General features: G+C 45.7%; 3 protein-coding genes across 3 annotated transcripts; 2 read left to right on the top strand and 1 right to left on the bottom strand.

Moving 5' to 3' along the window:
- The first annotated feature begins 12,679 nt into the window (after positions 1 to 12,679).
- On the top strand, positions 12,680 to 14,402 carry COX6A1 (cytochrome c oxidase subunit 6A1). The gene is made up of 3 exons (XM_080628919.1): positions 12,680 to 12,817; positions 13,140 to 13,279; positions 14,154 to 14,402. The coding sequence occupies exons 1-3, from the start codon at positions 12,715 to 12,717 to the stop codon at positions 14,232 to 14,234; spliced, it is 324 nt and encodes a 107-aa protein (XP_080485045.1). The 5' UTR covers positions 12,680 to 12,714; the 3' UTR covers positions 14,235 to 14,402.
- A 420-nt stretch (positions 14,403 to 14,822) lies between these two features.
- TRIAP1 (TP53 regulated inhibitor of apoptosis 1) lies at positions 14,823 to 16,670 on the bottom strand. Its single transcript, XM_080628911.1, has 2 exons — positions 16,491 to 16,670; positions 14,823 to 15,831 (listed from the first exon to the last, which is right to left on the bottom strand). Exons 1-2 carry the CDS (start codon positions 16,635 to 16,637, stop codon positions 15,748 to 15,750), a joined length of 231 nt encoding a protein of 76 aa, XP_080485037.1. The 5' UTR covers positions 16,638 to 16,670; the 3' UTR covers positions 14,823 to 15,747.
- A 54-nt stretch (positions 16,671 to 16,724) lies between these two features.
- GATC (glutamyl-tRNA amidotransferase subunit C) lies at positions 16,725 to 19,025 on the top strand. The gene is made up of 4 exons (XM_080628871.1): positions 16,725 to 16,837; positions 17,109 to 17,272; positions 17,672 to 17,775; positions 17,981 to 19,025. The coding sequence occupies exons 1-4, from the start codon at positions 16,742 to 16,744 to the stop codon at positions 18,034 to 18,036; spliced, it is 420 nt and encodes a 139-aa protein (XP_080484997.1). The 5' UTR covers positions 16,725 to 16,741; the 3' UTR covers positions 18,037 to 19,025.
- Positions 19,026 to 22,488: the final 3,463 nt, after the last annotated feature.

Raw genomic sequence — 22,488 nt, 5'->3', positions numbered from 1 at the left:
CTGCCCCTTTCAGCTCCTGCCTTTGTACGCCTGGACTTCCAACAGGTCTGAGAGCACCCCAGGGTGACACCCCCCCTCCAGAGTGCCACTGAGCTAAAGTCATATGTTTGGGATATAACATGAGAAGAAACCCCCCCCCAGATGCCATGAATGCTTTACAAATGTCAGCAGAACCACACTATGAACATCTGTGAGTACAGAAACAATATAAAGACCAGGTTGCACGGACCCCCACAAGTAATACATAACCTTTTCAAGACAAGTCATTTAAAGATGAATTCATTAATGATTAAACTGATCTTTCGCTCCAGAGGCAGTTAGACAGTACAGACGTTGTACTGTTAATGCTGGTAGTCACTATCAGTTGCAATCCCAAGGGTACACCTGATGTTAGAAGGTGAACTTCTCACTCGGAAGTGCAGAGATAGTAAAAATGTTTTTCTCCTGTAGTAAGAAAAACCACTATTCCTCCAGCCAAACGTAGATTCATTATAAAAACCATACCAAACCAAACCCCAACAAATAAAATGTTACAACTTCTGAAATGGGTGCCAGTAATCTTTCCTCTTTCCATAAACTGAGGACAGAACAAGCACTGGATAACATGAGAACCAGCCCCAGGATGAGAGGTCTCTGGCCTTGGGTATTTGGCAGCTGTTTCCAAAGTTCTGCTTGATTTCAGATCAGAGACGTTTTGTGGTGAATTCCTCCTCTGGTTACACCTATAATCTTTGTGTTGAGGGTGTGATTGACATCAGAGTTCCAGTCTTTTATATTTTCAGGCTCAAGTTTGCAAGGCCTCACACCGGGGGAATTGAGAGTCTGATGATTTTTTGCATAATTGTCTTTCTCTAGAACATCACAAAGATGACCCAGGGCTTTGGGGATGCCTCATGAATTGAGACATCAGGTTTAAGGAGACTTGCATGAGAGGAGAAACCTAACACTGATAGCTCAAGGAGCCTTTGGTCAAAGTAACAAAACTCAATTTTCCAATCCTTTATATTTTCTACTGTGTTTTTTGACATAGAATCATAGAACCATGGAATAGTTAGGAAAGAAGCTTAAGATCATTTAGCTCCAACCCATGCACAATTTTAACACAAAGAACAGGTTAAATGTACCAAAATATTAAATTGTCACTGGTGGAAATGTCTTCATTCCAGGCTACCTAAGTTTGTAAATGTACGAGGTGCAGAGCCATTGGAGACCACAACCCTGGAACGAGGGTGTGGACTCCATGAAACAAAAGAGTCCTTCAAATTCAATAACAACAACTTTAAGCAATCTTTTGTGTTTGCCATGTGGTAGAGTCCAAGTTTATCACAAAGCTGCCAGAACACAAATCTGATACAAACTACTTTGAATTAGATAACACAGCAGAAAGAGCTTTACCAGGGTACTGTGACAAGTTTTATGAACTTCTTAAAGAAACAGAACTTGGAAGCGCTGGTGGTGTTATGTTATTACCTGGTGGGCTTGGACATTCAGCACTAAGAGGGAAGGAAGGAAAAACCCCTACCATTCAGAAAATAGAACAGCACTTGAAACTTGTATTAAGACACACTTGACTTTCAAGCAGAAATCTAAGTCAGTTGTACTTAAAGCTGAGTCCTGTGAACCCAGTATGTTCTACCCTCCTCAAACACAACCACGGGCTCTTGTCCCCCTGATTTTACAAATCCTGAGTCCAGGATCACTTCACTATTCTTTCCTCTGAGGGTCTCTCTCATCTTTTAACATTGCTATGCAAGTACATAAATAAAAAGCAGTAAAAAGACTAGGAATTTGCCATACATGCATCAACTTCCAGAGACTACCTGCCTCTGCATGGTACTTTCATGCGCAGAGACTGCCCAGTAGCCCCTGAGATGCACCAGCATAGAGAACAGCAGCCAGGCAGGGACCAAGTTCACAGTGAGCTGCTTGTGTGGATCTGCTTAGGGCTCTGTCCAGCCCTGGGCTCCACTCTAGCCTGACAGACTTACTAACCAGTTTCTCTGGTTTTCAGCAAGTCGTACATCAGCCAGAACCAGCCCACATGGTTTGAAAGAACCTTTCTCAGGTGTCCTGGTGAGGGTTAGGGGATGTGTCCCCATGCAGACTACATATGGGCTGCTGTGATCCCAATATTTTCCTCTTCAAGAATCCCTCATTCTCTCCTACATCAGCGTTTTAATGCCCTAACTCCCTTCTCTGAGTAGATGGGTTCTCTAAATGTCACTATCAGGTCTTCTGTACTCACACTGATGCTGTAGCAGGGTATCCTCAACTCCCCATACTGGGATTGCTGTGTGTTTCCCACCCTTTTTCCTTCTAACTTCAGATCTTCATTCTCCTCCAGTTCTGCAGAGGTTGCACACAAGCCCTGTGTTTATCTGGTGACAGATCTTTCAGTGTGCTCACATGATAACTTTCCTAGAGTGATGGACAGAGATGAGATAAAGGCATTGGTATGCGAGTGCCATCACCCAGTTCCTTCATCTACAAACGCAGTGGTATCCAAATTACTGCTGCTCCCTTATTTTTCTGTTTTTGATTTCCTACTATTTTCAGAAATTACTGTTCTGTCTCCCAGTAATAATAGGAAGTCTCTGAAATTGTTGCAGTTGATCAGATGGAGTATTTAGAAGTTGTCCTGTTCCATGCAGTCAGACAGAAATGATGTCCAGATGAGCATGCAGACTCACAAGTTTAGCCTTAAACATCATGAAAACCAAAGACAACCTTTGGTCATTCCAACCTTGAGCTGAATGAAGCACAGTGGGATAATCTTCAGTTGGTCTTGGGAAAAGAAGGTTTTCCTGGTGACATCCCAAGTGACTTCCAAAACTCAGAATAAAAGGAAAGGTGGATCCAATGGTTTGCATTATTCCTGACTTTCAGACTGAAATATGGGACAACACTGAAAAATGACTCAAAAACAGAAAGATGAATTGTTCTGCATCTGTTAAACTCCAGTTACTCTGAGGAACACTATCCCTGTTCCTAAGTATAAGTATTTTTCTAGCTTTCAGAATACAGTGAGGGTTCTGAACATCCAGCTGGGTTTGGGTTCATCAGCTGAGTCAGAAGGTGCCATTTCTACATGGAGCATTTCTAGCAGCTTTGCAAATATCATTACAGGCTGAAGCACAATGCTGTGCTCCGGGGGACATATCTGACCCACACGCTGCCTTTTCAACTCCCTGCTTTTCCCGCATCATGTACATTATGAGTGAATAGGGAGAAAACGTGTAAACAAGAACAGAAAAGGTTGTTGCAACTTCATTAATTCTGATCACTTAATACACTGTAAATTGAAGTGCATGAATTCCATTCTCTAGAGCACCAGGGTAAATTTGAAGAATCTCTATTGACTTCACTTCCACTGATATGCATTAGAATAGTTTCTGGCACATTCAGAATCAAAATAATTATTACAGCAACATTGAAGAGCAGAAGGCACCTCGTTCCCATTTAGATGACTAAATGAGGGCCAGACTTACAGAAGAATTCACCAATTAAAAATACGTTCTTAATTCTCTTTTAGAGGCAGAGCAGAGGCTCAGCCTCAGGGCCCATGCAGTTTAGGGCTGCAGGACTGGCCTTTGGGAGGGTTAAGCTTTGCACCTAACTCACAAGAACACAGTGCTGTGTAAAAGAGTGACTACTGTCCTCCAAACCTGCTTCTCACAGAAGAAAAAGATGAACTCTATACAAAGAGGCAGAACTATCTGAACAACTTTGTCAGGCCAATATTCAGAGTGGTACTGATACATTCTGCAGCTCTTTCCTTACAGGTCCCCTCAGAGGTCATGAGGAATCCAGGAGGATTTTTTTTTCCACGCAAAGACAAGCACTGCTTTGGAATTCTTCACTCTGTGGTTAGGATGCTGTCCATGAAATCTTATACTAGCTTTCCTAGAAGATGAAACACTTGACCCCTTCCAGGCATCAAAAAGAATACCCAACATCTTCATAAACACCCTAAGTTTCTGAAAGACAGAGAGGTATCACAATGTGAGAAGGAACCTGAGAAGTCTCCAATAAAAAGAAACCACTGGAGTTGCAATAGCACGGAACTGCCTTTCTTTTGCTGCTGGTGGTTTGTCTGCAAGGAAGTCCCGAGAAAGTAGATCTAAAGCGATGCCCTTGAAACATGCAGCACTGAGTGCCCGAAAATGAGCCAGCGAAATGTCTAGAGAGCTCCTCCTGCCGGCTGCTTCTTGACGGACCCAGGTCTTGCCAACAGACCGATTTTCGGTGTGCCTTTGCAGGAAGTTGGAAATGAAGGGAGGCAAAGGGAGGGAAAACACCCGGAGGTGACAAAGCTCAAGAGGCAGGTAAGAACTACCTTCAAAAAAGGAGCTTATCAAATGAACAGGGGGAAGAGTAACCCTTTGGAAAGGGGTGACTGTGATTATCTTACTGAAATACAACTGAGAATATCAAAGACAGACACAGAAGGGAAGGAAAACAATGTGAGGTGAGCATCCAATAGTGTTCCCAGCTGGACTGACACTGATACACCGCTTAGATTAAACTAGCCTGCCCTGCAAAGGCTGTATGGCTACAGCAGAGAGCAACGGTCTACTGGAAAAGGAACATCTTTTATCAATATTAACAAATTTTCCAGATTATGTAAGTTATTCTGGAAAAAAAGTCACATTTACAAGAAGAACCCATAATTTTGCTGAGATAGGGATATTTTGTCTCCTTCTGTACAGAGTACTGAGTGTATACAGGACTGTTACTAAATGTGGTTCTTCTGCCAAGCAATTGTATTCCTGTACTTTATATTTCCAGTGTGAAAACTCTAATGAAACATTTTAAACCAAAGCCGTTTCCTTGGAGCTGCCTCTGACCTTCTTTTCCTCCTTTCTCAGCTGAATCTCCCTGCCAGGATGAATTCAGACCTAATGCCTGCTCCTCCCACCAGGCTTTTGGATATGTGACAATATCCTAGTCACTGGGAGCTGTGCCTGCTGGTGTCCATTGTCTTGGGTCCAGTTTGGGAGAGGGCTTTAAAGGAAAAGCCCAGAATGAAACTGACGAAGAGTCCAATGACTTACAGGAATGGCCAACCACACAGCTCATTTCTGCACGCATTTATCAGCAACTTGTGAATCCTTAGCAGTTATTTCACAGGGCTCCAGCACAGGAACAGTTCACGGCTCAAGAAGAGGCTTTTGAAAGTTAAAGAAAATTAAATAAATTTGAAATGAGGACCCAATCTCAAAATACTACAACCCTGTGCACCAGCGAGAGCTGTGGTAGGATGCTGGGGGAACTGTAGGAAGAACTGCCTATCACTCTGCCATGCCAGGCCTGCTACATTCCCTAACAGAGTCCTGATAGGCAAGAAAAAGGGACACACACCCAGAGACCAGAGAGGAGCTGCTGGTGCTGCTCTGTGGAATGCATCAGTTTGGTGATGGGCACAGCATGGACATGCAACCTGATCACAGCCACTGCTCAGTACAGCCAAGCAACTACATCATGACACTGAAGTCCCAGTGCAGTGAAAGGAGATAATGTGGGGTCCAAGGTGAAGCTCACAACGGAGATGGTAAGTGCACTGCCCAGGTAAAACAGGAGTGGGTCTGTGTGACAGGGGACATAGACCATGAGCCAGAAGGTGCAGCAAAGTGTGGCTAATGCCAGGTCCTGGATAATCCAGCAATATTCGCAGAATGCTGGTGTACTACCAGAACGAAAGCAAGTTATATGCCTAATTTACAATCAGTCATAATCTGTGAGGACATTAGATGCCCATACCCCATGACATCATACAAAGAGAGACACACATGACATCTCTACTGCCTGCCCTAGAGTTTAGATACATGAACAAATACAGACCTTGGTAGAAAGTAAAACTGCTTTCTCTATTAACATCTCCTGTAATCACACCGCAAACAGGGTGCAAAAACCTTTGCAGATATCTATCCAATTCCCACACCAAATCAGTATGTTACCTGACAAATGCTTTCACTTAAAGTCCAACTACCCGCTACGAATTCACAACTAGGCTTGAGCCCTTTGTCTACAAACTCTTAACTTCTCTTCTTCAGCCCCCTGTTCCCCCTTCCATCAGTGTTCTGCAATTTGCCAGCCTCCTTTATGTCTCAGTTATGTCTGCACAATGTGAGGCAGGCAGACCCATGTGCCCACAAACAGAAAAGCTCCTCCAGCTCACAATAACTCAGCAGGCTTCTGTGATTTTCAGAGACTGCATTACTGTGTGCCCATGTCTGCTGTCAAATTCCTGCCTGGACACAGGCTCCATGGCTAACCTCAGCCTTACCCCAAACATGAAGCTGCCTCCAAGCCCTCAAAAACATTCATCTTCTCTTGCAGCAACTCTTACACAAAATGGTGTAAACCTGGCTGGTGCTTCTAGAAAATACAGAACATATCCTTCTGAAGACACATTATGATTTTATGCCCTCTTTCTGCAACCTATTGAGAGTGGCTGTGCTCCGTATCATGCATTTATAACATATCAAAACAGATTTGAAGGGTGGATAATCCTCCTGAAGTTTCTAAAAGAAAATGGAGATAAAAGCCATAAAAAACAATCCTTCACACATAGTAGATGCTGAAAAATAAAATCTAAACCTAAGCTAATTTTCCTCTTTAGTGCAAGTTCTACACTAAAGCAAGCACATTAAACTGCACCAGCACAAGTTCCCAGGGCTCTTCTAACTTCTAGATGCTTGTCGGGACTGTAACATAACAGCAGTGAGCACTAAACCCTGAGCAGAGTTACTACAACCTTAGCTGCCTTCCACTTAAAACCCTCACCCTGCCCTTCTCTAGCTGAGGCTGTGAAAAAACAACAATAGGAAGCTGTTCTTAGAGCTCCTGCAAGGGAAGCAGTTATTTCCATGTCCTGCCTTATTTTAAACACCTGTACATAGGAAAAATAGCACAGATCACACAGAAACCTGTAACTGAGGCAGGATTTTCCCAATTCATAGATGCTATTGACTGTGATTGCTGTTGTGTGTTTCAACCTCCTCCTCGAGGTGTCTCCACCTCCCATTACAATGTCATAGCAAAAGAAGACCCTGGTGGTCTGCAAAGAAGCAAAAGAGCAAATGGCAAAACAGAACTGACAGTGTTTATGTAACAAAATTCTGAATGAGCAATTCAGAGAAAGTAACAGTTTCATAAAAAGTAGACAAAAAGAGATCTCATTGACAGATGGTGCTACTAACAGCAACGGCTTGCATGTATAAAGCACTCAGTACCCCAAATCCTCAAAATAGGTTAGAAAAAGGAATACACTACTAAGGCATTCATAGGGCTTTGTTAAAGTAACCAACAATTTACTACCAGGAGAAGGAATAGAATCCAGGCTTTTTTATCACCGTTACTCAGTTACATGCATTATTTTAAAGCAGCCCTTGGATTTACTCATTTTAGTATAGGTTGAGTGAAAGGAAGCACTAAAGCAAAAGAAACATGTTCTACATCTTAAACCAAGATTGTCCTTGTGGAACAGTAATAAGGATACCCTGCAGCTTAGGTTTTTCTATGCAGCCATAAAGCCTTCATCCTCTTGACTGTGCTGGTAGTCAGGATAACCCCCAATCCATATTCTATGCCCAGTGTATGCTGCAGGAGGCAAAGATAACAAAGGCAGTGACAAAACTTCATCAGGGAAAGCTTTTTGGGCCCCATTTCCATCAGCTCATAAAAGGAACAGCCTGGACCCACATGCTGGGCTCTGCTAAGGCTGCTCCAGGCTGCAGCTCTTCATTTGCAAAAGAAATGACCCATTCATTTCTCTCTGACCTCTGCAGACACTTCAGACTGCTGACCTCATCTGCCAATGGCCCCCACCACTGCCCCAAGCTTCCTCAAACAGGTGCTTCTGGACTGAAACCTCTGCCTTCCTAGGCAAGCAGCTAACACAGCTTCAAGAATCCTGTTCCCCTGGGGGCTGTCTGTGCACAGGTTGGGAATGTTCAGTCCTCAAAGGCTTTATTTCCTGTGCAGAAAAGCAGAGGCCATAGGAAAAGGAGGTACAGATGAAAGGATGTACATTTAATGGAGTCAACTAAAGTTAACAAATAGACTTGCTTGTGTGCACATGTACTTGGCAACACAGATCTCTTCCCTGCAACTCTTCAGCTGCACTTGGTGATAGTGTGTGGTTGTACAAACAGGTCCCCTCATTCCTGCAGAGGACAGAGTGGCATGTGACTGGGATGTTCCCATCCCTCCAGACTCTGTTTTGTGTCCACATGAAAGGCAACAACGGAACTTCAGCAGGGGAATCTGTGTGCTTGCACTACATTCCAGGAAAAAGACATGCTCATCACCCATTTACCTTGGTATTCCCAGCCTTATTACTAAGAGTACCACAATCCATATTGTTCTTAACAGCCCCATTCTTGAGAGATTACCCCATTTCACTGCTAAGGTCACACAGGCCTTTGGTGGCTGGACTGGGAATTCAGTGCAGGTTTTAAGTCCAAGTTCAGAGCCCTGCACACTGGACTAATCTCTAGACAATAACATTTTTCTACTTGGCAAAGAGGTGGGAGCTTTCAGGTCTGCAAGAATGCTGAGGTCATCAGATGGAACCACAGATACAGCACAAACTAACATTACTTTTATGTCAGTTTTATTGAAAAATTAAGCAAACTAGGTCAGTTTCTTCCACTGGTCTCCAAAGAAGACCCAATTACCAGAACGAACATAACGATGTTTAATATGTAAGCCTGTTTGGAAGCTGAACTGTTTGTTCTGAGTGCCACACAGACACCAGCTCTTGCTACTGGCAGAAGAGGCCTGTGAATCAGAGCCCAAAGTCTGATGCAAGAGAAACCTGGGCGTCTCAAGCTGCTTTCCCCAGCAGAGAACAACCCTGTTAGTTTGAGAAAGTCCCCTGCCTGCTTTCGCTCTGAGTAATTAAGAGTGAAATCCTCCTCTCAGTGACCCCAATGCTCTCAGCCTAGGCTGATTTACACATGAAAGGAACCCTCTGAGGGGCTTTCTCCCTTTCACATTCACAACCAGGCAGGACCTATAAATAAAATCCTTCTGAAAACAGGAGCTTTCAAAAAGGTCTGTGTATGTGCACAAACGTGTATGAGAGAAAGGGAATGGATGTGTGCACTTGAGAATGCATGTGTTTGCATGCATATGTGAAGAGTGGCTGAGAAGAATGTGCAGACAACAGCCTGCATGCAAACAAGTGTACTCAGAGAAGCATCTACATGGATGTGTGAGAGTGCACAGGTAGTGGGAGCACTTACAGGAGCAGAAGGGCATGTCCAGGCAGGTTCCCAGCTCACAGGGTTCCAGGGGACATTCGTCCAACTCTGCTGAGTCACTCTGGAGTTACACATAAAAAGACAGAGAGCAGATTTAGACTCAACTGTGCACATGAGAGTATGTTTGTGATACACTTTCCCTCTGTAAAGCAGTAAAGTACTTGCAGAACAAAACCACTAGTGTTTTCCATTGCTTTGGAGGCAACAGAATCAGGTCTCAGGGCATGTGCTCCTAAGGCTTAGGCAGAAGGTGAGATTTTTTAAAAGCAGCATCTTTTCAGCTGCCCAAGGGAGCAGAGTGTTGCATTTCCCAGGCCTGGCATTGGTCAACAGCAGTTTTTAGCTTGCTGGAACACAAACCCCCTCAAAGTTTGAAAAATAAAACATGGCTGATGCCATGAAAATGATGTCAGAAAATCAGAAAGACAATGACTGCCTTTATAGCAGCTTATAAACACAAAAATGCCTCAATATTAATCAGTTCTCCCCCGCCCCCCCCCCCCCGTTCACCCCCGTGGCTATGCAATCAGGATATTTCCCTTTCCACGAGGCCTAAGAAGGACCCTGCACAGCTTCCACGAAACTGGCAGTTAGTGTGACCCTGCCCTAATACAAAACAGGTGACAGAGAGCTCTGAGCCAAGCCAGGGCAGACTGCAGGGTTTCATAAAGCAGGTACCACTTTGCCAGGATTTGCCCCTGTAAGAGGAGACCTCTTCAGACCTGGCTACATCATAATAATTTGAGAACTGCAAACTGTTTCACTCCACTGCTCCTGACCAGATGAATCATTTGCTTACTGAACTGTGCCCATGCTAATGCCAGCAGTGGGGCAATACGTGTGCTGGCACCACTGCAGCTGCACCGCTGCCTGGCTGGAGACTCCCGGGTGTGAGGTTGAGAGGCTGCACCCTGCGCCCTCCTGACTCCATCACTGCTAGTCCAGCTCCTAGATCTCACCCTTATTCAATTCTTATGCAAACATTTAGAAGCAGGCAATAAAAGGCACAAAGGAGGAGACATAAGGAGCGCAAAGCCTCACAGAAGTGCACAAAGCAGAAAATGTCTCTTCTGCTAATTCAAAACACTCTCTCCAGCTCCCTGCATCAGGCAGGAGTGTGTGTGAGCAGGGATGCAGAGCTCCCCTCCTACTGATCTCGCAGCTAAAGCCCTCCCCAGTTCCCAGGGTCTTCAAATGAAGATTTGCATAGTACTTCCAGATCATTCCCGAGAGAAGGGACAATGGCTCTCTCAACGCCCTCTTCCCCCCTCCTTCTCTCCCTCCTAAAGCTGATAAAGCCCTGGTGAAAAGGGGAACAAAGGATTTACAGATGTCAGAATATTGATTTCCGCAGTTCCGGGACTACGGGGAGAAGATGAAGAACCCCCCCAGAAACTCTGTGAAGTTTGAGACACAGACGCTATCTCTGCAGCACGAACTTCGCCTTTTGAAGGCAGTATCTGATGGAGGAAACATTGCTATTAGAGAGGGATGAGCCGATCCCTGAAAACTTGAAAACGCACGGAGATGAGATTACAGCGTTAAAGCACAGAGAGCGCGTTTGTTGTTGCCAAACCTCCGAAACGCTTACCATGACAGCAGTTTGCCACCCGGCGGGCCAGCGCGGCATTGCTCTGAGCCCCTGCGGCCCCAGCTGACCGTGTCACCTCTCATCAGAGACTCACGCTGTTACCCGTGTCCTCTCTGCTACCCACCACTGCAGCGAGGAAAAGGAAGAAAAAGAAAGGTTAAAGATGAATCTCTGGAAAGCTACTTTGTATTATAACGGAACCTCCTCATCTCAAAACTCACTAAATTTAGGGCTGTTAACCTGAAAGCTGACGTTTCCTGCCTCAGTGTGAGTTTCTGTGCTTAGCACAGATAAACCCAAGCTTTCTTTTGTGCTAGAAACGTTCTTTTTTGTCAGTGTAGTGAGTCAGCTCCACCTCCACTGAACACCAGCTCGCTGCAATCGTTCAGATCCTGCTAAACTGAACAGCAAGGCAATCCAACGTGCTGCATACCCCCAATGGGAGATGTTTACCGGGTAGCCAAGTCAGACGACAGTTCTGGACTGTACCACCATCATGGAAACAGCTTTCTCTGTTGGTTACCAGCTCTGTATATTTATATATATATAAATTATATATAATATCATATGTATTATATATATTATACTATATAATATGCTATTAGATTATAGATAATATATAGTATAGATTAGATTTTATATATATAGATTATATATAGATAGATTATACATAATACGCTATTATATATTTTTTTCCCTTTTTCAGAGCTAACTTTGTAGCATTTTTGCACCGTCTCCCAGGTTGCAGCGTCTTTTAGAAAAATGTACATGTTGAAACCTCCTCAAAATCCTGGATTTAGAGATATTTTTATTGTTAATCTAGTTTCTAAACCAAGCTACAGGCCCTCAAATAGGTCAGCTCTGGAAAAACTCATATGGAAGAGGAAGTCCTCTCTGCAAGGCAGTGGTGCACACTGCTGGGTTCAATAGCGGGCTGCCATGCCACAGGTCCACAATCAGACAGGGCCACTGAGCCGGGGCAGAGCTGGGGGCTTATTCACCGCCATTTTCCTTAAACCTTTATAAAAACACATGCTGTCTGGATGACTGCAATCTTCACACTGACAATACCCATTATGTATTGCACAGTTCAATGTATTTCATACAACTATACCAAAACATTCCTCACAATAGAAAAATACCTAGGCGTCTTCAAATAGCTGCCTGTCCTCCCTCAGCTAGAAGGTATTTTTCACATGGAATCTTTTGTGTCTTCCAGCAGTCACTCCTGATTAATGGTACATTTCAAGACTACATGAATCAGACCCATTAGACTCCCGAGGTACCTAATAGGTAGATTAATCACAGCTGTCAGGATGACAAAGCCTAAGAAAGTCACATTTTCAATCAGTGTAGCTCAGATTGTAATGAAACCGCTACCATGCTCAGGATCATGACAGGCCTCAACCCCACATCCAGTTGCTCTCCACAACCCCTTGTGGCTCCACGGGTGGAAGAACTGCTCAAAAGGAACTTCTTTTAATTAGCACAGCTTGCTCCAAGCCCCTGTGTCCAACCTGGCCTTGAACACTACCAGGGATGGGGCAGCCACAGCTTCTCTGGGCACCCTGTGCCAGCGCCTCATCACCCTCACAGGGGAGAGCTTCTTACTCCCCTCATGGCTGCCCCACTCGAGGCGCCCTTCAACCCCTCACACCTAAACTCCCACCCTCTCCCTAGCCCCTCAGCACCAAAATGGCGCCAACTCCCCTCTTTAGAGGCGCATGCGCAGCATGGCAACCTCATCGCGAGGCTGCTCAAGGTCAGGCTGTCGGGAAAGCGCAGCGCGCATGCGCGCAACTGGTGTGTCCCTTGCCGGCCGCCGTCGGCCCCAGTTCCGGTCGCGGTTCGGACATGGCGGCGCTCGGAAGGGTGTCCCGGGCTCTTCTCGGTGCAGCCGCCCCGCGCTCCCTGCCGGGGCGGAGCATGTCCGCTGCGGCCCATGAGGGCGGCGGAGGTAACGGGGTTCTTCGGGGCGAGGGCGGTGTCGGGCCCATGGGCCGTTGTCCTTGACAGCCGCTGCCCTTGACAGCGCTGTCCTCTGCGGTGGGCGCGGGCGGTGCGAGCCTCGGCGAGGGGCGAAAGTGCCCCGGGGGAGCTGTGGCGTGAGCCGTGAGAGCAGGGTCCCCGTGCAGAACGGGAGGGAACCCCACGCTCGAGTGAGAAATGAGAGCATTCGTTGTTTTCTCAGTCCTCTGAGCTGCGTCTAACATGCGCCGGGTCACTAACACTAATGGAAACGTTTAGCTTGTTCTGATTCCTGTTGTGCTCCCCACCAGCCCGCATGTGGAAGATGCTGACTTTCGTGGTGGCCCTGCCCGGTGTGGGTGTTTGCATGCTGAACTGCTACCTGAAAGCAGAGCACAAGCATGAGAGACCTGAGTTTATTCCCTACACTCACCTCCGGATCCGGACCAAGGTACGTTCCCCTGCTCTGTTTAAAGGCCCTCCTTTTGTCCTGTGATTGCAGAGCTACCATACTACCTGCAGCTTTCTTGTTCGCTACATGAGGTGCTGTGCACGTAGCCATGATCTTGATCTGTAGCATTGTTTCTGAGGCAGCCACAGCTCCCTACAGCTCAGGTGAAGCACGTGTGGTATTCACAAGCATTTCCACACTAAGTAATCCTGCTAATGGCTTGCTGAAAAACATTTACAGTCTTGGAGCTGCTGTGCTTACTTTAAACTAATATGGATCTGAAAGATAACAAGATCTCAAATTCTCAAAACTGGGGATCTCCTACTATAGCAGAGCTGATGGCAAAGATCCTTCCAGCACCTAAAGAGGCTGACAAGAAATCTGGAGAGGGGCTTTTTAGAAGGGCATGCAGGTGTGACACAAGGGGAATGGCTTTAAGCTGACAGAGAGGAGATTTAGATTAGATTTTAGGGAGAAGCTCTTCCCTGTGAGGGTGCTGAGGCGCTGGCACAGGGTGCCCAGAGAAGCTGTGGCTGCCCCATCCCTGGCAGTGCTCAAGGCCAGGTTGGACACAGGGGCTTGGAGCAAGCTGCTCCAGTGGAAGGTGTCCCTGCCTATGGAAGGGGGTTGGAACTGGGTGCGCTTTAAGGTCCCTTCCAACCCAAACCATTCTATGATCTTGTTCAGAGACAGCAGCTCCAGCTCAGGGAGATGTTCTCCAACTCTTGCTTCTGCAGCCCAGGTACAGATGCCAATTTGTTTCATTCATCAGCCTGTGGAGCTGTGTGACATCTGAGTCCGTGTTGCTGTTGGTGTCTTGTGCTTTAAGGATCACTCAGCTGACACTGCTTTGTTTTCTTTCTTCATTCTACAGCCTTTCCCCTGGGGTGATGGGAAGAAAACTCTGTTCCACAACCCCCATGTTAATCCTCTCCCAACCGGTTATGAAGATTAAAACTAAGATCCTGACCACAGCCAGAACCTTGGCTCTTCCTATCTTGGAACAGAATGTTGTGTGGGAACCATCCCTTAAGAAAATCTGTATTCCATCTGTGATGAAGCTGAATGGCGTGGTGTCTGTGCTTGTGAAGAGGTCCTTTAAATAAACAAGTCTGAACTTGAATTTAGCACCTGACCTTTTTGTTAATCTGAGTCCATAGAAGTTCTTTAGTTTAGTGTTTGCTTAAAACATTGAGGACACAATGCAGGAACAAAAGCGTTCAGTTGCATACATGTTCATAACTGCTCCTGTATCTGGTACTCTGACAACAGGAACACACTCGGCCCAAGACATTACTTCATCGTGTCTGGTTTAGCTGATCACTGTAAACTCAGAGCCAGATGAACAGGTATCAGGCTAATAATGTAGACTGAAATTCAGTACATACTAAAGCACATTCTCCATAATCAGCTATTGCAGTATTTATTAACATCATAAAGGCATTTTCTCCTAGCTCCCTTTAGTGGGCTGAGACAAACCCTTTAGTTGCAGCAAGTGTTTCTGCAGTTCACAAACCAGCACAAGAAGCTTTTGTTTGCCTTCCTAGGCGCAAAGGACACACAGCTCAAGAGCAGCTTCATAAGCCGGTGAGATCCCTGAGCAGCAGCTGGGGATTTTAACATCATCACCTGTCAAGCTCCAACCCATTGTTTCCCTCGTTCCACACACATTTTAACCACCACAAGCAAAAGCCTAATGGCAGTGGTGTCCACCCCAGTGTTTTTTGGTAGTGTGGAAAAGGATGGCCAGGGCTGTGCTGCAGTTTTACTGCAGGAACATGCAATGCTAAAGGAGAGAGAATTCCAGTTTAGGATTGTTTCAGTACCTCAGAAAAGTCTGAAGAAGTATTTAAAGTGCCCTGTTCACATTCCAGCCCTCCTAGAGGTCACAATCAGATCTACTAGACAGTTATTACTTGAATGAAACATAACCCTGTTATATTTATTGGAGCTATGTTACTGCAGGTCCAGTAGAGCACTTTCATACCATCTCTGTTGCTGATACAAACCCCTGGTTTAGCCCCTCTGCATTCAGGATCATATAAACCAAACTTCTTCCACCAAAATTCAGCAGCACAGGGAGGACACAAAGGAAATCAACCTCTTTCATATTACTTTTTAAACACTTTCAAGTGTTATATAAATAAGGAAGAGAAATCAGTCACAAAGCAGCTACTACCTCAGCCCACTCTAAGAAGCATTCTCCCCTTAGAGAGTACATTCACTGGGAAGTTAGTTCAAAGGGCTTTGCACACTGTTAGAAGCTGAACCACCACCAAAAGTCACCGAAAAGGAAGCAGTTACCACATCATCCAGCCTTGTTTTGTTTTTTTAACAAGCAGAGAAGGTGCCTGGCTTCCAGAAAGCAGCTTTAACAAAGGTCATATCCAGGTGGCGTCAAGCCGCCTGCCTGGTGGAGTTCCTTAGTTCAAAGGTTCCTGTTAGTGACTCCATCCATGTAGCTGAGGTCAAGAGGAGTTTTCAGTTTTTCCTTTGCTTGCACCCATGAACTCCAGGCCTTCGATGGGTATGTCCTTTTCCTTGATAGCTTTCTGAAATTAGAAAAACCCCCAAAAGTTAAACTTGACACACCTTGATAGTGCTAATATAATCTCTGGTGGAAAAAAGATACTATAGAAAGTAGTCTTAAGCTTGGTTTGGATAAAGCTTCAATAGCAGAGATGTTCAAGTAGGTACTGAGAACTCAGAGTCACAGCATGGGTTGGGGTGGAAGGGACCTTAAAGCTCATCCAGTTCCAACCCCTGCCACAGGCAGGGACACCTTCCACTGGAGCAGCTTGCTCCAAGCCCCTGTGTCCAACCTGGCCTTGAACACTGCCAGGGATGGGGCAGCCACAGCTTCTCTGGGCACCCTGTGCCAGCGCCTCAGCACCCTCACAGGGAACAACTTCTGCCTCATACCTAACCTGAAGTCCCCTTGTTTCAGTTTGAACCCATCATCCCTTGTCCTATCACTACAGTTCCTAATGAAGAGTCTCGGGCATCCTCCTTATACTGGAATGCTGCTGTGGAACTACACGTAGCCCGGATGCCACCTCACAAACAGCCTCGGAACCAGAGGGCTCCGGAAGTTTCATTAACGAGAAAAACCCAGTAAGAGACACCCATAAACCACTGCGAGTCACGACCGACAGAAACGGAAGACAAGCGCGGCTCCTCCGGGGCTTCCCGGGGGCGCGGCGGGCATCACCTGCACGCAGAGCTGGTAGCGCTTGAAGAGCTGGCCGCAGGGGTCGCCGGCGCTGTCGCCCTTGAGGAACTTGTCCGCGAACCAGCGGTTGAAGCACTGGTCGTACTCGCGCTTCAGCTCGGTGCACGCCTCCCCCACGCTGTTCATCGCGGCGGCCAGCCCCGCCACCGCACCGGGCCCGCCGCGCCGCCGCTCTGACGCGCTTCCGGCGCGGCGCGGTGACGTTACCGGCGCGCCGTCGGGAGAGCGTTATGCGGGCTCTGTCTCTCAGCCGATGGCTTCGGGGCGCTGTCCGGGCCCGATCGGGCGGACCGGGGAGGGCCCGGCCCGCGCTGGGCTCCCCGCAGGTACGGCAGCTCGGCCGGAGGGAGCGGGAGGGGAGGGACGAGGGAGGCGGCCCCGGGCGGTTCCTGCGCCCCGCGCTGGGATACTGGAACAAGCGCCAGCTCCGGCTTGCTCTTCGCTCTGCAGAGAGAATACCACGAGCTCGGTTGGTGTTCCAGGAACATCAGCGTGTCCCGGCGGCTGTAACCGGGGCTTGCCGTGGAACGAGCTCTCCGTTAACAAAAGGGAAGCAGCACTATATCAGAGTCGGTTTTGTCTGTCTTTGTGCTGCAGAAGGTGACGGTGGACGTGCTGGATCACTTGGAACACTTGGCCTTGGTGGATTTCCGTGACTCCGAGGGTGTGGAGCGGCTGCAGAAGGCGATCCAGTTTGCTGATCAGCTTCATGAAGTGAACACGGATGGCGTAGAACCGATGGATTCAGTCCTGGAGGACAGGTGATGAATCAATCACAGCAGCCTCCTTGTACCAGTTACTGCATCAAACTGTTTGCTGTTGTAACCCCTTTGTTGTTTTCCTCCTGGGAATGGTTGTGGTTGTGCGTTCGGCTCCTTTGCTTACAGACAAGTCTTACCCTGCTGGTGTGTGGGAAGCAGATGTCATTGGCACCCTTGCTCTTTATGTGCAAGCACAGAAACTCCCAGTTACTTGATGTATCTTACTCTGCATGAATGATTGGCACATACTGCTCCCAGATAGCTGTCAGTGGCATTCTTCAGAATGTTCCAATACTTGTCTTACTGCTTGCTTAAGACCAAAACCAGGTTTAGAGATAAGCCGTGCTTCCTACTTCATATGGAATAGCTGAAAGACAGACAGTAATCTTTGTTCTTCAGGTGCCTGTATCTCAGAGAAGATGATGTTACAGAGGGCAACTGCACAAAAGAGCTGCTGAAAAATGCCAGAGAGAAAGTAGAAGAATATTTTGTAGCCCCACCAGGTATTGTCTTGCATATAAAAACCTCTTAATCTTGCTTGACTTAACCTGAGGAATGTAACCCGCCATAGATGCATTCACTTGCAGAAGCACTAGCTGGTAATAAGGAAGTGCTTAGAATAAACTGGAGGTGCACTTTTGTGCTAAGTTGTACTACCCAGAGGTAACTTACTGCTGATCTCACACCTTTCTTTCTGTTCTCTATCAGGTAACATCCCTTTGCCAAAGCTGGAAGAAGGAGACACTTACCTGCAGAGCTCTTAGCCCAGAACCCAAACACCATTCCAGTGTTTTATTTAGGAAAACTAAGTTTTGTCACAGCCAAAATACCCTGGTGTGCATTCTGATCAAAAGAAGAGCACTCGCAAGATGATTTACAGTAGAAGGTGGAACAAGTTTAATAATGCTGCTGTAATATTCAATGTTTATGGGGCTGGAAGGCAGCGTGACAGATGATCTCAGTGCTTTTATTTAGCAAAGTGAACTGGATGTTGCTCTTTAAGATACTGAATGGCTTAAAGGCTTTAAAAAGAACATTCAAAGGTAATTATTAAAAACCCTCAGAACACTATTTTTCCTCAACAAACGTGTTGGGAAAACAGAGAGGTTGGAAAGCTCTTTTGCCTATTTCTCACCTTTAGCTTGACTCTGGCTCTTACCCTGTCAGAAGTAACAGAGCCCCCAGGTATGTGGGGGGCCTGGAGGAGGAGTCTGTACCATTGCTGCATCTCTGACATAGACAGCTCAGATTTTCATCATGGAAGAAAAAGCACTTTGAGAAGATGATTCACTCAAATATTTTGCTTCTACAGAATATTTCATAGAACAGTCTGGGTTGGAAGAAGCCTTAGAGCTCATCCAGTTCCAACCTGCTCCCACAGGCACCTTCTACTAGACCAGGTTGCTCAAAGCCCTGTCCAACCTGTCCTGCAGTACTGCCAGGGATGGGGCATTTTGTGTTTTTATTCTCATAAATCAAGTGCCTGGAGTTGTGCATAGTTTGAGAAAGCACTTTTCAGACACAGAACTGGCTGTTCTAAAAGAAAAAGTCTTTGCCACAACCATTTTTGTCCTCCAGATGTGTATCTGTAGTGGCACTGGCAATATTTTCTGGATTAACCCATTTTTCCATTTCAAACAAAGCACTGTAGTTACTTGTGTTATTTAAAACACCTTGTGTGGCTAGGCTTGTTGTAAATAAAGAATGTAATTACTTGTGAACGGGCATTTTTGTTCTGTTGGCACAGGGAACTAAATGCACACTGCTACCTTTATTACTTGTTGGAACAGGTTTTAGATATAGAGGTACCCTTGTACTCTTCAGTGTTCCAGGCAGACTCAGCTAACAGGAAGCTAGCAACAGCTTTAGTAGAAGCAGTGTGATGAGCAGATACTGCTCTGGAAACAGGTTCACCAGGATCTGTTTCTGGCTCTACTCTACAAATTCACGCAAGCATCACATCAGCATCATTACATTTTACCGGCTGTAATTTGGTTGTAAGAGTGCTGAACTTTTACTTTAGATCTCAGAGGTGCAGAAACCACACCCCAGACTGTTAAGTTAATACTCTAGAAGTAAAATATCTTTGAGCAGCTCTAGATGCTTTTCTTGTGGCTCAGTTTTAGTTTTGGCTTGAGAAGTTTCCATCTTGAGGGAAAAAATAGAATTTGTGCAGGCATGTTTCTTTTTTATTTGCAAGATAGTGCTGAAAAATAACTGTTTTCAGCCTGTTGCCCTCGAGTACCAGGTATGTATTGGTACCTCAAATTCTATAAGACTGCTGGGGCATACACCTCAGCCATCAGCTCCCAGATGGGATGTTTGTCACAGAAAGCCCAGCCAAAGCAAAGAAATGGTAGAAAGAAGTAGCACAGCTCCAAGAACAAAAGAAGCCCCCCCTGATTCTGCGTTAGGCCAGGAGACTATCACAGGAAGAGGTGCTGTGCAGGGCAAATGGTGAAGACTGCTCTGGCAAACAACATACATTGTCATTGTCTTACCCTGGCAGAGAATGCTGAGGCTTCCTCACAGAACCTCCAACAGTCAGAGACAAGATAAGCCAAGGCTCACAGAGAAACAAAGACCTGCTGAAGGAATACCAGAGCAAACGAACCAAATAGTCCAGACCATTCACTTTCAGGCCATAAATAGTACAGTAAAGAGCTGAAAACCAAATTTTTATTCCTGGTTGGTGCCCTGTCCTCATACAGATTTAAGAATCCATAATTATTTATTCCAGTTGTAATTCCATGCAGTAGAAGAGATCATGGCATGCTAAGATAGGAAAGTGCTAGAAAAGTGCTAGAAAAGACCCCTGGTGTTATTGTAATAGGATACCAGTCGTCAGTCTGCTCTTCCAGCTCTCGAGAGCCTGACAGAAGGAAAGTAGGCTCCTCCATGCCTATGTAGGCACAGGCTTTCCCTGAAGGCAGAAACTCACCTCGTAAGTTCATAACTCAATGTCATCCAGCTTACACAGTGCATGTTCTGTATCTTTCTGCAGAGAAAAGTCATTACTCCTATTCAGTCTTTCTGTACAGCTGTGTAATAAACACCACCAGCTTGGGGCATGTGTCCCTTCAGGTGCTGCCAGCTGTCTGATAGAGGAAGTCCTGTGCATGGCCATGACTATTTATCCTATGAACTGCATTTCCCATGTCGCTGCAAACAACAGGTAATATAAATTAGAGATTAATGACACACATGTTGTTTTCTTAACATCTCAAGCATATTAGAAGTATATTAAAGTAGTAAGGAGTTTGAACAGTACTGGTGCTAGGTTCAGCCATTAGTGGCTTGCTCTCAACACCAGGTGTACAGACTGCTTTGACAATGACCTCTCGGGCCATTCATTATGTGCCATGTGTTAAATGGAAAGCCTAGGCTGAGTGAAAAGCACTACAGCTAGCTTTGCTGGTGTAAGGAATCACAGCTACTGAGGTAGGAGCCACTTTCACTCACTGCTCTCAAAGGCTTCATGTTTGGTAAGCTTTGAACTTTGATTTATATTTCTTTTCACGTTCCTTAGGCAAGAAGTAAGAACAATCACTTGTCCTCTTATTTGTGCAGTTACTTCATTATTTGTTTAAGCTTCATAATACACACACATATATATGCATAAACCATGTAATTATTATGATACTTGAATTCTTTTAAGAGTGTGGAATCAAAGTCTCTGTTTAACCCCACTAATCCAACTCTTTGCAAAGCTGTAACACTGTATTAGTGCTTTAGTCCCAGGCTTTTCAAGATTCAGACCCTGCAAATGATGAAGTTTTATAAATACACAAGCTCAGTTGAAAAGTCATTTATGACTTTTATAAACCATGACAAGGAAACACCTCAAATCATACCATACAACAAGCATGTTAGCAGAGAAATCCCAGCTTGAGAAATCCCTACTTGTTCTATCTGTTTTGACCTCCTCCTCTAACTACCATAGAGAATGGGGACAATGTTACTTAGAAAAAGCAAAAGAAATCTGAGAGTCAACTGCGTGGCTGCCGGAGCTTCCAACCTGATATATGTAGCTTTGTTAAAGCAACCACCAAACCAACCATACGGACAAAGATGATCCCACATTCCCAGTGCAGCACAGGCTAAGCTTAAAACTGCCAGTTCCCTGCTGCTCTCTTACCCACACACTCCAGCGAGAGAACAAACTGCCTGATGCCTGTTCCCTGCAGCCCAAAGTGCACATTAAGTGGAAAACACATTTCCTTAATGAAGGGGTTTGTTGCAGCTTCACCACTAATATGGGAATTACAGCTCTGACAGAGACACCTGCAACCACCAGAGCAGGAACCCTCGCAGAGGCCAGATGAGCTGCCTGTGGGGCAGAATGTGCTAGTGCCTCAGCCTGCCCCCAGCGTGCCTGGTGCTGTTCCCCACAGCACGGTGCAAAGCCCCACTGGGCCCCAGCTGCACCCTGAGGTGGGGACAAGACACCCTTTGTGGTGCTGGTTCATCTGCTTTCACTGCAGGGCCTTGATGAGCAAGTGGGTCTGGATCTGGGTCAGGTCTTTACAATATTCTGCCACAGTGCAATTTATAAACGCTGGCAAGTGAATAAATATAGTTAAGGACTCATGTAATAAAATCGCTACCTGTAAATTCCTGGTAACTGCAGTGGGGCAAACATAATGTGTGTTTGTGAAATAACTCATCCTTTTCAGTGGTCAATAGATACAGCAAACAGAAGGAAAAAAAAGGAGGCCAGATTCTGAGATGATATAAATGTGCCTTGTTTCCCTGGAGACGATGGAGATCACTTGACTTATACCTGCTAAGGATTTTCCACTACTATGAAGATCTGTAACACATCAAATTGGATTAGAAGCCCTAGCATATGTACTCCACGTTTACTAAGGACATTTTGAGGTGATTTCTTCAGTTTTATAAAAAAAAAAGGAAGTTGGTTGGTTGCTAATAATAATTATTTTATCTTCTGATAGTAACGAGGAGCCACAAGAAAAATCTCTATTAGATGCAGTAATACAGTATGTGACACAGCAAAAAAAGGCCTCAACTGAAAAGTGCTTACAGTCTAAATTCCATCTGCAAGAGGAACCTCATGACAGGCCTTAGCCATTATCCAATTTTCTTTAGCATCTCCTCTCCTCCATATATCATCCCTGTGTGTGTTTGTTCTGCCTTCTCCTGCAGCTCTGTCCTGCTGGAAACTATCCTTTTATATCCCTGATCAACAAGGAAGG

Source organism: Psittacula echo (assembly GCF_963264785.1).
Source record: "Psittacula echo genome assembly, chromosome: 13".
In the NCBI taxonomy this organism is placed as follows: domain Eukaryota; kingdom Metazoa; phylum Chordata; class Aves; order Psittaciformes; family Psittacidae; genus Psittacula; species Psittacula echo.
Note: the sequence above shows the minus strand (reverse complement) of the source record. Positions and strands in the feature narration are given on the sequence as shown.